This window comes from Myiozetetes cayanensis, unplaced genomic scaffold, assembly GCF_022539395.1.
Source record: "Myiozetetes cayanensis isolate MyiCay16 unplaced genomic scaffold, myiCay2020 scf14, whole genome shotgun sequence".
NCBI classification, from domain to species: Eukaryota; Metazoa; Chordata; class Aves; order Passeriformes; family Tyrannidae; genus Myiozetetes; species Myiozetetes cayanensis.
Window position 1 is genome coordinate 1057292 of NW_026087048.1, and position 17007 is coordinate 1074298.

The window sequence follows — 17007 nt, forward strand, 5'->3', positions numbered from 1 at the left end:
TAAAAGTCTGTCAGGACTGAGGCATTGCTGAGGGGGTGCAGAAGGGGAAGTTCACAGGCCCCAAGTCTTAAGACCAAGCACGCTGCTGACATGCTCAGGTGCTCCCAAGGTTAGCACAGCAGAGGGGAGTCACAACTTTAATTCTTGATGCCTAAACCGTATTAAAACTTCAATCCTGATATCCAAATCCTCATTTAGATCTATCCCAAAGTGGTAATTCTACTGGGAAGGTCCCTGGGAGGGCCTTGTGATTTCAAACATGAAGACACCTCCAAGGAGAGGGAAGGTAGATTAATCCACATCCATTCTGAGAAGGGTTAAAGCTCTTGTTGGCCAAAAGGGGAGCTTAAAAGGCATTCAGGAGTTGTGCTGTTTCCCTGCTGACAAATCTTTGTGTGAACACAGCTCTGACACGTGGGCTTGGAAGCACAGCCTGATTTTGTATCGGTGCATTCCTTAAGGAATAAACCTCCTAACCACAGCTCAGAAAAACAAGCAGATGCTACCGACAAAAAGTTAAGACAGATTTTTCCATTAGAAGCTGAAGTTTTATTACAGGATAACAGTACATAAAGCACATCTAAAATCGATGTGTTCAATGCACTTAATAAAGGTAATGTAATATTAAAGGTACAGTTTCTAAGTACAATATAACAACATTCATATTAGAATGAAAATTGGAGTATTTAAAAGACAACATTAAATCTCTTATTTTTACAGTCATATTTACAAAATGAATCAAAATACTTTTTTCGGGACCGAGTAAAATAACAAACTCGAATATAAGCAGGCTATTGTAGGAGTGAGCTGGAAAGGTCCATGAGGGGGACAAGTGAAGTGACTGGGTAAAGATCATTAGCAAAGGTTTAGTACAATACCACTTTAGTATTCCTCTTGATGGCTTACACTTGATTGTGGCTAGAAAAGGAATTTATACATACTGTACACATAACAGACAGCACATATTTACATGTACAGTATCATTGCATTTCAGCCTGTGTGTATTTACAGAAATCTGAGCGTTTCACTCAACGAGGTTTTTTAAGTCTGTGTGCTTAATCTTCAATCTGATGTGTGTTTGTAATCAGCATTGATTCTGGCGTTGGTACACTGAATATTTAGTAAAGAGGGAGGACAAATGTTACCCAAACGGTTTTGCATAAATATATCAAACTGTTCGGACAATGGGGGAACGTGTTCCTGGCATTAGCTGGAGGTTGGAACGTACAAATTTAAGAGTGAGTCCTTTTCTCTTTGAAAATATCAAAAGGTGACTTAAATCAACAAGGGAAAATAAAATTGTCATGGCTTATATTTAAATAAGATTGTAGCTTCAAGAGGTTTTTATAATTGTCCTGATAGTGTTTGCAGTTAAACATTCCACTTATGAAAATATACCCACGGTGCAGTAAAGTTTGTATTTGTTTTTAGGTCAACAGTATGTTTGCTGTTTAAAAAAAATTATTTATATATATATATTCCTTGGATTGAGGGTATAAAAGCAGTGCATGGAAGCCAAGAACCATGGCTTTAAAATTCACTACCTTCTATTATCAAAAAGTGCAGTAAACAGAAACATTGTTATTAATAAATTGCTCAAAAATCTTTGCTAAAGATCTTATAAATTCAGTAATATTACAGAAAAATTCTAATAAATATTTAAAAGGTTAATTACCTCCTTAGTTAGATATTTGATATCCATCAGTTTTTAAGAATGAACATGAAAACAATATCTAGAATGAAGGGAACGGGGGACAGGAGTACTTTGAAGGGTACATGGCTACGTAAATTAAGGTATACATGAAAAAAGAGAAACAAAACCCCCATACCTGACAAAACGTTGCAAATTCCACTTCTTAATGAACTTTAGTTGCTACTGGCTGTCCCTGGATATGCTGCCTGGTTCTAAAGCACATCCAAGGAGGAACTGAGCCATGCATGTGTATGGAAGAGTTCCAGAGCGTTCCTATTGCAGCCCCTGCAGCTCAGAGCAGGCCTGGCCCGGGCACACCCCGCGCAGTGGCAGTGGGAGCGTGTTCAGCTGCCACTCCCAGGAGCAGGAGGAGGGCACCCAGCAGAGAGCAGCTACAGCCCTGGGGCAACTCCACAGCACCTCCTCCCTTCCACACAGCCAGCACCTGCCACTGCTCTGGACTGGCACGGCAGGTGTTTGTCTTGGGTTTGATACAATGCAGGCAGACTCTTTTAGTAACCGAAAGGATAACAAGTTGGACAGAACATTTTTAATAACGTTAATAATTAATAATGTTAATAATGTAGAAAAAAAAATTCTACATTTGATATCAAGTATCTGTACCGGTGAAGTAATTTTCTCCTTATTAAATATACTATAGAATAATTTATATAATGACACTATGCATTTAAAGAGAAAACCATGTCCCAAATCTTGTACTCTGATACAGGTACTTGTTGGGCATATGTTGGTGTATATATATATATACACAAATATATATATTTATATATAGTTATACTCAGTGAAATTAACAAGACCCAAAGGTGGTATTGTCTAGGAATAAAAGGGGTTTGTTTGTTTTTGTTCACAAAAGTAACTTATCTAGCACCACACATCAGAAAAACACAAAAATAGCACACTCTAGTTCTAAACAGCTATGTCTAAAATAGATTATATAGTAAAACAGATATTATACAGCATAATGTGGTATTTGATAAACAGATAAATATTTGCACTGTGTAGGCTGTTTATAGTATAACTTTATCTATACAGAACAAAAGCAAAAAGTTAACTGTATAGAGGTGAGCAGAACAACATTAAGTATTATGACTCCAAAGCAGAGACAAAGTTAGAGTTGAAAGAATAGAGCAAGATAAAATGTTTACAGGCCATTACAAGTCCTTAAATTAGTAGTAAAATAAGGAATCAGTTGCTCAAGTTTAAGAAAGCAGTAAACAAGAGATTGCATTTACATGCAGATGTCTAAAACTTGTATTTCTTTTAAATCTATGCACAAAAAGTCATTTGTTTTTATTGCTTGACATTCAGTTATGGCTAGAGTATTTTTAACCTTTTTTTTTGTACTTTGGAAACAAGAATATTGTTAAAGGTGCCATAAAAATGGACAACATTGAAAACAGTTTGCAAATAAACCACCTAACACTGCAGTTCTTTATACATTTTAAAAAGCCTTGTCTGGGGTTTGTCATACGTTAAATATATTTAATCTGGGAAAATACATTGTAGCTTGAAGCCTCCCATTGGCCCAAACATCCAATACAAAAACACTTCTCCAGAAAAGGAGCAGGCAGACAATACAGTTACACAGAAAGAAGCAGCCAGTTAATGTCCTAATACTTCAAACATTGACCACTGTTCTGGGACTTGTTGGAAATCAGTGTAGAAATGAGGAGCGTTTGGATTTCCAAAGGTGTACAGTACGTTTGCCTTGTTGTGAACTACAATTCACTGTATTGCTTAGGAACTCTCCGCCTTAGCAGAGATGAGATTACAGATTGCCAGGTCCTGCAAGGGCTGTGGCTCCACACTGACACTGCGGGGTGACCCGGCCTAGCGTTTCTCAAAGGGAGTCACAGCTGGTTACCTGAGCACTGCCAGAGCTTCAGATCCCTCCCAGAGCCCCTGAGGGAGAACCCTGCGCTGAGGGAGATTTCAGATCCTTCCCAGAGCCCCTGAGGGGAGAACCCTGCGCTGAGGGAGATTTCAGATCCCTCCCAGAGCCCCTGAGGGGAGAACCCTGCGCTGAGGGAGATTTCAGATCCTTCCCAGAGCCCCTGAGGGAGAACCCTGCGCTGGGGGAGCAGAGCGGGGCTCCAGCACGGGCAGGGGATGTGCTGGCACAGGGAACAACTGCCAGGGAGCTGCAGATGCAGCTCAGCCCCACACTGGGGCAGCTGCAGGAGCTGCCTGGGGGCTGCCAGCGTTTGCAGCAGCCCAGAGTTCCCAGGAACAGCTGCTCGGCTCCCTCAGTGAGGAGACTGCCACTGACCACAGCTCCAGCAAAGGGAGAGCCCTGTGAAGAAACAGCGCCCGAGCCCGTGCTTTGAGAACCCTTGAGAAACACTGACACGGCAAAACAATACCCACAGCATGGGGGAACACCCACAGCATGCACATGTAACATGTAACAGAGGGGGGATGGCACACCTCAAGCTGGACAACTTGATGGTGAAGCTCAGCTTGGAGAAGTAATGAGATGATGAGGGAAGACATACAAGTGAATCATGTGGCAGAAAAAGTGAACCCATGAGTATTGATCTGAAGCCTTTATCATGTTTTGTTTCCTATTTGGATAGCCTACTTATTGCTATAAAGTTATTGCTATATTCTACCAATGATAAAGGCAAAAAAAAAATACAAACAGCAACACTACATATGGAAAAGGTAGAATACAGCTTCTGTTTTGATGTTAAAATTCTATTTAGTACCTGAAGTTCCAAAGATAGACTGTATATTCTCCTAAATGTTACACATTTCCCCCCCAAGTCCAGTGACTGAGCATTATGTAGCGAGCCATTATCACAGTACTAGAGTTAAAGCAAATACTGCAAGGATTTTTAAATAAATAGTCCTTTACATTTGATAACTTTACTTTTTGTTATTGTATTTGGTATCTGTATGCATGTGCCCTCATTTCCACCAAATGATTTACTGACAGGAATAGTTAAGCAAAAAGCAAATAGGAGGCTCATATTCAAATATATTAATGGATGAAACTTTTAAAGTAATAAATATTAGTATTAATTATGAAAAAATAATTCTAATAGTTATATTTCTCCAGCTAGGGAAAGTAAAGGTGTTCTGTGCAATCTGAATCACTAGCACAGGTAGAATTTCATAAACTGAATACTCAAGAGAAAACTGCGTATTATTTTTGGATACTGTATAGTAAATGCTGTTTCTGCCATTTATATTAATAGGGTTATCTACATTGGGGAGTTTAGGAATGTCTAGGGAAAAAAACACACATTGGTTGCAAACAGCTTATCCTTTAACCTGTTCGGTTCATCCAGTACAGACTGGGGACTGTCTATGCCAATCCAAAAAAAGATACTGTAATGTTTGGCTCATCCCACTGCACAGTTAAACATCTGACAGATTGTCCATTCTAAGAGGAGGTTTCACTGATGTGCCAGCACGGAAAGAATGGGGTCTGTTGAGATCAGCAGCAGGAATTCCCTGCTGGAGCTGCAGCTCACCAACTGCTCAGGAGGGCAGTGCTGGGGAAGGCCATCCCAGGCTAAACTCACTGGCAGCTGGGAAGCCTCTTGTTTCCCTGTTTCCTAAGCAAAGTAAACAGCTGGAAGCCAAATACCCGTGAAAAGCCCTCCAAGATGCTGGAAAACTGGTGCTTTCTGCAAGCAGACAGACAGGTTTGATGGAGAAGGTCCCTGTCTCCCCAGTGTGACCAAAGGCTCGAGGTCTGGCTCCCTTTGCTCCCAGTTGTTACCTGCTCTTGTGAAGCCACAAACACAGCTCATTGGGCCAGGCTTCCAGCATCCTGCAGCCTGGCACTGGGACACTGCCCAGGCACTGCTGGTGCCACTGCAAAATCCCTGGGAATGGCTGTATCTGCTGTACTACACATGACAGTGTCTTCAGCCTCAGTGTTTCTCTCCACTCAGGTCTTTTGCTTTACCATGAAACACCTGCAACAACGACAGACAACGTTTGATCCTGCAGATCTGTGTCCCTTTCTATGTGACACCACTGCTGACACCTAACCATGACCTTTTCACTCCTAATGTACTACCAGCAACTGACCCGTTTTCTTTGACAACTTAAATACTGCAAAGCCATTTCCTGTTGCAGAACACCGAACTGCAGCTGGAAAAATAGTCCTGTCATTATAAAAACGTCCAGAGGGTACTGAAATTAATTTCAATCCTTTATTTAGTGGGTCAGCTTTTATTGCCTAAAATGTAACTGCGAAGCCTTTGCGCCGTTTGGAGTTTTGTCTTGAACAAAATAGCGACCAAAAAGCAGCTGTGCTGCAGAAGTGACTCAGAGAACGAGGCACACACAGCTAACAAAAATATCCAGTTCTCCTGTGCCTGGGGGGAGGGGGAGGGAAGGAATACGAGCAGATTTTTTAAAAAGCAATTTGTTCCACCAGCAGTACTGGCCACCCTGTTGAAGAGTTTTAGAAGATCCCTGAGCACATTAGTTTCTGCCTCATAACCCCAGCTCCAAAATGATAGGGCTTCTCTTGTTGGAAACGAGATGGATTGTCATTCACAGTTAAGTCAATCATAAGGTGCTTATCTATTTACCCTTTTTCTCACCAATCAGCACAAAGAACTGTCAGAAAATAACTTTTATTTTTCTTTTTTTAAATAATAAAAGGGCACAAAATTTGAACAATCAATGTTTTGTGACAGTGGTTTAGGATTATTATCTGGCTGCCCCTCAACAACAGACAAGTGATTCAATCGACATTCCTTAGCAAAAAAAAAAGGAAAAAGAAAAAAAAGAAAAAAAGAGGAAATAAAAGAAAAAAGGCAAAAAAAAGAAAAATCCTGTACAAATATGTATTTTTCCCTGAGGGATCAAGGTTACACCCGCAAGTGCTCTATGTACATATTGCACTGTAGAGGAATGAAGAACATGTGCAAAAAAAGCAACAATGATTGAAGCTTACTAATCAAACCTTTTAATCGTGACTGCTATGTCATCTTGCATTTTGGAATGTCGGAACACAGCTATTCCTTTAATCTAAAATGTAAAAACAACCAAAAAAAGAAAGAAAAAGAGAAACACACCTCTACTATGGCACATTCAATGAAATAAAAAGTTTTCCAAAGACAAATAGACAAATTCCATCAAGAAAATAATACAAAGTTCGTTCGTTTGTGTTTTTTTTTGTTTTTTAGAAAAATTACATTACTTTCTTTCATTGTTTCACATTACAAAATCTTTTTTTTTTTAATGTTTACACAAATCACATTTTATTGCAGGAATATTTCAAGTGCCATCAAACATTTATAGAAGGGTTAAAAAAATAGAAGTCTCTCTAAAGTGGTCCAGACAAGGCTTTGTATAGAATAAATCTTTTTTCCACCTTCTATTTTGACTTAAGTATTTTGAATACATTTTCTTTATTCATTGACACTGAACAGCCTAGAAGCAGCCACTCACACGGACCCACACAAACACTCGTGTGCTCACACAATGGACTCTCTCACACACACACAGGTGCACATACACAGATATCTTGGTATCCAGACTAAGAGAAGCTAATAAAGAACAACCAAACTTAAAAACAGCCTCCCTTTTTTACCTAATCCCATAGTTTTTCAATGTCAAACAATGCTGGAGGGGATGACACACATTAGGGTGGTTCCAATGACAGGGCAGTGTCTCCTTCTAGAAAGCCAGAAAACATCTCCATGGGTAGATATAACCCAATGAAAACATCTGGGCAGACTCTGAGGATCAGGTCATACACCCTAATGTATTCCTTTATCTTCAGCCATCCTAGTGTTCTATTTGTAGTGAACTGGGCAGATTGTGACAATACTCCTGAATATCCACTGACCTCAGGTGTGCTCTGTAACTGAGTATCAGGGTGACCACCTGACACCAGCCCCGGTCCCAGAGGTTGGGCAGATGCACTTCCTCTGCTGTGCTGGTTCTCACAGGGCCACCTCTGACCGGCCACCACCCTTTCAGAAAAGCCTCCTTGGCAGATGTCTCATCAGTACCTCTGCCAGGCTGGAGCCCTTTCTTCCCCTCTCCATGGAGAGCAAAGCAAGAATTACACTCTTTTGCCAAGTGCTTGTTCCCTGGGACCAGGAAAGCAGAGTTACCTGGGGGGGTGTGCACAGCCTGATTTAACAAGGGGCCAGCACAGGAGCTCCCACCAGCAAAATGACAGCCCTTTCTGGCCTGGAAGATCACTGTCAGCTAAGGCCCTGTCTGAAACCTTTTATGGTTATGTATTTTATTAGTAAATGCTCCAAAAATGGTGTTGTCAATGACTTAGGAGTGTAAATATGCCAAACTAGATTCCAAACAAAACCACTGGCACCAAGGTGCCTGGTCAAGTACTAATATTAATCAGGAAAAGGTAAGAGAAAGGATGTGACTGAAAATTAATCCCCATATATTTTACCTGGTACTCTACATATTGTCACAAGCAGGAGTTGTGTTTTGCTCTCTAACAACGTACAGGTCTTACATCAGTACTCATTAGTTGACACTGAGATTAAGTTTAGTTGATCTTTACAGGACTAGCACCTAAGGCTGGTCACATTCAGAAAACATTTGTTAGTTAAAAGGGTTGCTTCAAAAATAGGAACCGACATTAGAATGCAAGTACCATATCGTGCCAGTTACTCCAATAAAGTAAACAATGATTCCAGACGTTCCAGTGGGATGGGCAGGGCATGGGCTGGGCTGAGCCCCCTCCCCAGGAGCAGCAGGATGGAGCAGCAAAGGACGGCTCTGGGGCTTTTCCCAGGAGCCCTCTCCTGACTCCACCCAGTGCTCCCAGGGCTGCAGGTGCTGCCCTCCCACATCGGGGTCACTGCCCTGGGGAGGAAAGTGATGCTCCTGTCCCCCTCCCTCAAACCCTGCAGAGCAGTGACAGCTCTGAGCTTCCCTGATGTCCACACTGTCACACTTCAACAGGGGTCACAGCTAAAGGTCTCAACTTGACCCCAAAGGAAACGTGTTCAAATCACAGAATAAACCTGTATTTTGCTACTCATAACCCAGTGACCCCATTCTCCTTTCTAAACTCCTTAGCTCCAGTGTGCTTCTCCTCACGTGTTACATCTCAACAACTGTAACACCTATGAGATTGTTGACCCTTGGAAACTAAAGCACATTCTGTCTCATTCCTTTTCCTTTTCTGAAGTTCCCAGCTTTTTCTTTTGTACTTTATCAGAAACTTCCTCTGTGTAGGCCCACAGGGCATCCAGTTATGCATCTCCATCTCATCCAAACCCAATTACACACCTCTGGCTCGAACAGCCACAGTTCAGTCTGTAAGGTTGTTTACTGTGGATCTGCCTCCTTCAGCACTGGGTTTGCTGCCAGATTTGCTCAGAGACAGAATTCTTCCTTGAGGGAATGTAATTAATAAGACTGCAAGATTCAGCCTATTGGTTGGTTCTGCAGTGCAGGAATCAGAATTACAGAATGCAGATTTCTGATATTAATGATTTCCAGCCATTATACAGAGTTGAACCAATGCTTTCTAGCAACAGTGTGCCTTTGTTAGTCCCCATTTGCTAAACTTTAAAGTGCTTCTTTCTAAATAAGGAGAGCAATGGACTTCTCTGATCAGCTCCCTGGAGCTGAACTGCTGGATGCTGGAAGAACAGGGGTCAGCATCTCATCTCCCTGCAGTCAAACCTCCTCTGGGCTTTGCTGAGTGTGAGTCTGAAGGCATTGTTTACCATATGGAGTGCAAAAGTATGGAATATTATGTATCAAAATTACTTTTCCACATACGTGTCATACACACATACTTTTACTGTAGATACAGACTTGAGGAAGTATCTTCAAACCTGGATTTACGGTGGGCACAAACACACCATTTACCAGCCTGATTTTCAGAGGTGCTGTGTTACTCATTTGGAAATGAGCTGTAATTGCTTGGTTTGACTCTGACAGTGGAAACTCAGCACCTTTGACAATGAGGCTTTTGATTTGTGCACTTAAATCTGAATTTAGGCATGTGATTTTAAACATCCAGGTTTGAAAGACGTGAAAATAAAAGTACCTTTGAATTTAACATCTGGAAAGATTATTTTTATGTAGAAAATTGTCATTATTTTCAACTCTTTAAAAAAATCTGTAACCATTTCAGGATATGACCAGCCTCTCTTTAAAAGTAACATGGAAAACAGCAGCATAAATACCTCCCAATGTACCAGTACCTGCCAAACCTTTTTCAGTTAAACTTGAATTTCTGGTGCACATGCAACACAACAATGAACACGCTAGCATTTAATTTAAAGAAAAAAGGTGCAAAATGAAAGTGCCTTATCAATTCAACAAGAAAAGCTATACCAGTAACTACATTTTATATTAATTAAAACAATATATAAACAATATCTCTTTTGCTATATATAGTCTTCATGCCCATTTACCCTGTAATATATTATAATGCTATTGTTGCTATTGCTATGGACCCTTTTCATGCCGTTCTGTCTACTGGCAAACAGTGGTAGGTGAAAAAAATCGTCCTTCATGAAACAATGAGCAAGTTGTGCAAACTGATGCTGAAATCTCTGCACCTCACACCAGTCGCTGATTATTGGGTGGACTCTGTTCTGATCAACAAATTGATTGTTCTGTCAAAAGCCTGGGCAGTGAACTACAGGAGAAAACAACCTTCTGACATTAGTACCCTCAGTCTGTGTAAACAGAGGTCAAGGATTGAGAAGCTGAGACAGAAAAAGGGTCCATATTTGTAGGCATAATGGAAATCATATGCATGAGAAAAACAAGTTCAACTTTGTGTCATTGTTTCCCATCCTTCGCCTGACCCCGACCGCCAAGAGATGTGCAGTGTGTTGGCTCCCTAGGTCTGTGCAGGGCCATATAAAGTGTCTTGGTTTTCTTTCTTTTTTTTTTTTCCTTTTTTTTTCCTTTCTTTTGTTTTAATGTTTGTACTTCAGACATTCTAGAAGTGCTTAGGTGATACGTTTACCCATCAATTTGCATTGCTGGCTCAAACTCTGAAGTGAACAACTCCTTGTAAAGTGGAGGAAAATGAAGTCGCACAATGTCTGGGTATATTGCTTTAAATGCCATAAGCTTTTCTGTATGTCGTCCACACAGTGCTCTTAAAGTAGACACTTTGCATATTAACTGTAAAGAGATGAACAAAGTCATATGGTCAGATGTGGAACCAGCCCTCCCGATCCTGCTGCAAGGATTCAACTCTCCCAAACACAACTGTTCTCCTCAGCAATGACACTTCAGCTGCACAGCGGGGAGGTGTTAAAGGGATTTACCCAAGGGACTCAGGGCTGTTTGTGAAATAATCTCCAAGTTCCTAGGAAAATGCATCATTAGGTTTCCTCTCTGGATCGATACAGAATCTCAGAGCTGGATCTTCATTCATTCAACTAAATCATGCTCTTGGAAAAAGGCAGCCCAACTGCTTCTAAACCCACTGTGAGTATTATGGAGGGAACTGGCAATGCAACAGACTGGACTTATTTAAACCAAATAAGGTGAAAAATAGGTACTTCAAGAATATCACAAAAATATCCGGGTACCTCCCTGAAGCTACTGAGTAAAGCATTTGGATCAAAGCATATGGAAAAAACTTCCTTCCAACAAAGGTATCCGAAGTATCCACTGAGAAAAGGAGTCCAGGAGCCAGGATTTGAAATGGAGAAAATCCACAAAGCTGGACCCTCCTGCTTCTATTGTAATGAATTCTGTGGTGGGGAACTAAACAGAAGCTTTCTGCCTGTGCAGAGGTGTAGAAGGAACTACCCCTGCCAGCAAGGGCCTATTTTAACTCAGTTCTCCAGATTTACTTCTTGTAACATCACACCACTTTTTCTTTTCTGAAAAATTATGCGAAGATACTTCAGATGAGCGTAATAGTAAGTGGGGTCCCTTTTCCCTAGGCTTCAGGATTTGGAAGAACTGAGAAAAAGGCTGTGTGGGGAACTTCTCATGAAGTCTGAAAAACAAGTTTAGTTTGGGTATTGCATGTAATAAAAACTTAATTGTCATGCAGGCAGAGATCCCACAAGGATTAAGGCTGCATCTTGGAGAACTAAAATAGCACTGTGTGGCGGAAAAGTCGTGTAGAAGAACTAGGATAAAAAACCTTCATCACTTTTCATGAAGCTCCACATCAAAATCCTTCCTTTCAGACCACTATCAACCCTGTTCCCTACCACATCAGCATTTCACCTCTTCTGGTTTTTGGTAAATAGTCAGCTAAGCACCTTGATTTTGAACAAAGAATTTGGGGTTTATAAATAACAAATGAACTGTGTCAAAGCTTTTACACCTTGATGAGCACAGTCTTCATAAGAAGGCATATTTTCAGTCAGGTGCAGTGGCCCAGTCTGACTCTTACCTTTGTTAGAATCCCATCCTCTCGGTGGTTCTTCTGTAGGACATGCTGAAGTGCCAGCTGGATCTTCTGCTGGAGCTTTTCAATTTTCACTTTCTCCTGAAGCCATGAGCGATCTGAACATAAATGGAGTTAACACCTCTAGTACTGCACACAGGGCTCCCAGTGCACCAGGAACTACTGAGTCTCTGCCAGTCATCTTCCCTGCCTGCCACTTTTACATGCTCTCATATAGAAAACGAGCTTCAAAATTAACAGGTTCTGCAGCACAATTGTTACATGCAATTAAATTACTTTTATAAAGCCCTTAATTAGAAGAATGCAATGAACCTGAGTAAGATTTATTAGTCATTTGCTAAAAAGGCCTGTAAAATGCAGGGTATTTACAAAATGAAGCTACTAACTTTTCACTGGAAAATGAACAGATCATATAATGAACAAGAGTTGATCTTGCAAAGATCTCCAGTGACTTACAGAAAAATCAGATGCAAAGATTCAGATATTAAAAAACAAAAAGCAGCTCCTAAACTTGGTGGCAGAAATGTAGTATGAGCTGCTACATTCTGTGTGTGACAGGCCTGTAGTGGGGCAGACACCTCAGCTCCCCTGGGGCTTCGTACCACACCACCAGGGCAATGCTGCTCAACAGGCTGAGGTGGGGCTGGAGGCTTCCTGTCCTGTGACCAAGAGTGCTGCTGCAGCTGCACTCAGATGTGGGAAGCTGACTCTGTGAATTCACTGCCTACCTCCTGCCTGTCTCACCAGGATCGGCCCAGCGGTCTCACTCACAGGCATTTCAGCTTTTTTCTAAAGAAGCTGAGTCCTCAGCAAGGTGAAAATGTGGAAAACAAGGGCTTACATTAGGATTTCCAACTTAAACTGATCGCTAAATTCACACTTGTAATGTGTCTATTAAAATAAAACTTTTGGTGAAGGAGACACTCCAAAAGATGTGACATTTCCACACTACCTGGGAGTCTTAATGTTACCATTAAAAAGACGTCAAAATAAAAACGACCTCTACCCAAACAAAGCCAGAGGAAAGCTTCATCTCTTACCTGCTGACATTAAAACAAACGCAGAAAACAAAGCTATTTCATCTTCTGTCAGGTGCATAGAACATAAACTTTTTCCAAATTCAAACACAAAACTAATGAAGTCTTCACAACCTGCCAAAAAGAAGGCACAGCTCATGTCACCTTGTTTAAAACTACTTCAGAGCCAAAAAGTTATTGATTTATTCTGATGCAGATGAGAAATAGATATAAAATACTTCACAGGTGAATGGTCTTCCCCTTAGGGACTATGAAGTGATGGTAGTGGGATCTCACTCATCCTTGAGCTTATTACCCCATTCCCACAGGTCCCCAGCTCCCACAGCCAGTGTTTGGAAGCTTTTGCACGTTGGATCTTTGCTACATTTGGTTCTTGGGGGGCAAATATGCATGAATCTCAAGCCATTTATTTTCAAGCTCAAAACTGGTTTAGCTTTGGTTCTGTTCTACATGGAGCTTTCTCGTGTCAGTGTGGACAGGAGGCTGGAAATGTGGCCTTACAAAGTGCTGGCTTCAGGACTTGAGCACACGGAGTGGGGGAACAGAGAGGCACACAGGAACATGCAGAGCAGAGGGGGAAGCCAAGGTCTGAACACTTGTCATGCAGCAGAGGAACTGTGTCTCCTTCCCTCCCTCCTCCTGCCCACACAGTGTCAGCCAGGTCACTGCTGCTGCCACACATGCAGGTACGGGCTGGCACGAGTGGAGCCCTCCCAGCCTGAGGGAAGGGGGCTTTGCTCTGCACACCTCACCCCACCCAGCCTAAACCTCTGCATACAGCTGCAAACAGAGCAAACTGTGTTTCCCTGGAGCCCAGAACTGTTTGCACTCTGACCTTGTACCTCGAGGGGTTTTAGGAAGGCAGAGAACACTTCAGTGATGGTACAGCATTCATTCTCCACTGAGGTGTTTCCACTGCCCTCCAAAACAGCCCAAATCTACACTCAGTGAAATACATCGCTTTAAAATTAGAAAGAATATACAGGAAAAAAATTCAAAATTATGAACTGTGGTTTAATAAAAAAATTGATTTACAGTGTTTTACCTGCAAATAACTGGACTTGGCCCGTAATAAGACACCATTAACGTCTTCAAAGCAGTAACGTCAGAATATGCAAAGTTTCCTTAAAATCTGCTGCCTTTCCCAACAGGATATACAAAGTGTTACACTAAATATGAAATCTGGGCTTCTGCTCTCAACAAGTGAGTGCAAACTGCTCTACCCTCATCCAAATGTTGAATTTGAACACCATCAATCCTTTACTGCACAGAGTGAAGCTGTTTGAACTCCTGCAATCAGCCTGGCCTCAAACAGAGCCAGCATGACTGCTTACAAAACAAGCAGTTAGAGCTTTGCAGCTCTTTTATTTCAATACTATAGCCTGATTTTTTTCAAAGCAGCTCTTTTCCCTTGCTTTTCCACCTTATTATTTTTATTCCTTTTTTTTTTAAGGCACAACACTTGACATTTCCTTACCTAAGGACTTGAAAACCTCTGGGCTAGCATACTTGCCATCAAAGTAGACTGTGTTGTTCTGAGAGTCAAAGGCACGGCACATTCTGATGAACACAACCTCTAAAGACCCTAAAACAGAAACAGTGGATGTTTGACTCTGAAAATCGAGACTTCAGCTGCAAAGAGCGAGGGTTTAAAAATAATGCTCTGCTTTCATCATCTATCGAGCAGGGTAAGAGGTTCCTGTGGTGTAACAGAGCACAGCCTGCTTTGCTACTGGAGTTAAAAGAATTCCCATAAACCCCTGCAGAAGTTTTTGCTAAAGCAACTTAGTCATTGCTAATAAACTCTAATAATTCTTTTCAGAGTAATGAAGTCTCTGAAGTCAAAGCAACTCATTTACAAAGCTTTGACAACTTGGTCCAGTATTTGTAAACTGCCTTACTTCTACAATCTCTTGCAGAGAACAATCTGGATTTTTACCTTGAAATATGGAATTCACTATTAGTAATCCAAAATAAAAAAATCTGAACCCAGCTTTTCCATCTTTACAAAGTCTCGTTGTTCACATTGCAAGCTCAGTAATAGAATGGAACTCCTCCTATCCAGAGTAACTACAATGATGTCACTGCTGAGACAGTTTGTAAGGTTTTCCCTCTATGCTATTTTAAATTATCACTGTACTACATATGAATATTTGCATTTGCAATCACTATATACAAGTAACACCTTCCTCCACTGAACTAACAGAAGCAGACCTTAAAACTGACCCACATACCTGCTTTTAACAGCACAATTTGATCGTTTTGACACAGTTCCATAAAGCCATCAATGCGCTTGGCAAATTCCACTACGTACTGAATAGCTTCTGTGATTTTGACTGCGCACAACTGCCACATCACCTCCCTCTGCTGTGGGAGAGAAGAGAGATGCACAAATTACTGACCAGGGCTGGCAAAGCTCTTTGGCATCGAGGAAAACTGAGTCAAAAAACGCCTGGAGTGAACTGTCCCCAGCACTCCTGGCTCCAGTCTGCTGATAAAATGGGGAATTGACCTCCAACCAAAGCCTCGTGTGCAGTGACAATGCAAACATGGAAGACTTCTTCAAGTCATGCCAGAAGAGATCCAGGTTGGAGTATTTTTATTCCATATACAGCCAAAAATGTCAAAGTAACGGTTCTGGTCACTTCAGCAGCAATTTTATTCACTGCATCAAAAGCAGAGAATAATCACAGTTTCTGTGTTTTGTACTGGATGTAAATTATCTGCCTCGCTCATCTTCAGAAGGACACATAGAAAGATGATTGTATATGAAGATCATCTTGTGAATGACATAAAGAAAGTGTGTAAGTGGAGAGTTTGTCATATGTTGATAATAATGCAGAATGAAATTACCTAATTGTAGAAAACAGGATATTCTTACAGGTTAAATATTTTTCTGTGGAAATGAAAAACACGTTCAAAGCACAGGTATCTTAGCAGTGCTTCCCAGGACAGTTTTCCACAAGTAGCCAATGGCAGCAGTTTGTGGATGGAAGGCACGTTGGAACTGCAAACACTGACCAGATCTTACTGTACCCCAGTGGGGTGGCAGCACCATGGACAATGTGCTGCCATTCCACAGGGAAAACCCAGACACTGAGGGACAACTGGAGGATGAATGAGTTTGGTGTTTATCAACTCAAAACAAAACACACCATGTAAAATATAAACACTTGGTGGCTTCAGCTTGTGCTGTTGTTGATCCAGGAGGTTGAAAATTAAGAGAAAAAAATAACATGCCATCTAGGATTGAAAAAATTCCTATGATTTCCTATCCTTTATCACAGATCTTAGGAGAATGGCTTTGCCTTTTCCTATACCTGTACAAATCACAAATGCAAAGGATCTCCTGACCATCTTGCTGCTTTTGATTCCAGCACATTTTTAAAACACACAGAAACGTACATTCCTGCTAGTAAAGAGAAAGCAGTGAAGAAGTGAATTTTGCAGTGTGTTACGGAAACACCATGCTTGAAAGAACCCCGTGCCACGGCCTGGCGAGCTTTCATACCTTGTTCTGGTAGTTCTCGATCTCTTCCTGCAGAAAAGTTTGCCATGTTATCTGCTGCAACTCCTCTCTCAAGTACTGGCAAGTTTCCATGTGTGACTTGGAAATATTCTGTGCAAGATGTTCTAAAGGAAGGAGCAGAGCGCGACCCGCATTAGAAATGCAAAGCTGTGGCTTCAGACGTGAGCAAATAACAAACTGCAGCCGCCGTACCTGGGGTTCCCTGGGCTGCGGCCCCAGCAGAGCGTCCAACCCGCACAGCCTGCCCGGGGCCGCCGCCAGAGGACGCGCGGCACACGCGGTGCCAGCAGGGGAACCGCCACATCCACACCCGCAACAGCAGGGCGGGCTTGGCCGAACCGGGACCCCCCAGCACCACCGCAGCTGTGACAAC

General features: G+C 41.7%; 1 protein-coding gene across 4 annotated transcripts in view; it reads right to left on the reverse strand.

The window, feature by feature from the left end:
* Window positions 1–526: 526 nt before the first annotated feature.
* RORA (RAR related orphan receptor A) overlaps window positions 527–17007 on the reverse strand; it is a 326075-nt gene continuing 309594 nt past the window's right edge. For all 4 annotated transcript variants that reach the window (XM_050309772.1, XM_050309775.1, XM_050309771.1 and 1 more), the window contains 6 exons: window positions 16617–16738; window positions 15340–15472; window positions 14583–14690; window positions 13109–13219; window positions 12054–12166; window positions 527–10819 (listed from right to left, as the gene is read on the reverse strand). In XM_050309772.1, coding sequence (XP_050165729.1) covers window positions 10655–10819; window positions 12054–12166; window positions 13109–13219; window positions 14583–14690; window positions 15340–15472; window positions 16617–16738 — 752 coding nt within the window. In that variant the 3' untranslated portion in view covers window positions 527–10654. The remainder of the gene's footprint in view (window positions 10820–12053; window positions 12167–13108; window positions 13220–14582; window positions 14691–15339; window positions 15473–16616; window positions 16739–17007) is intronic.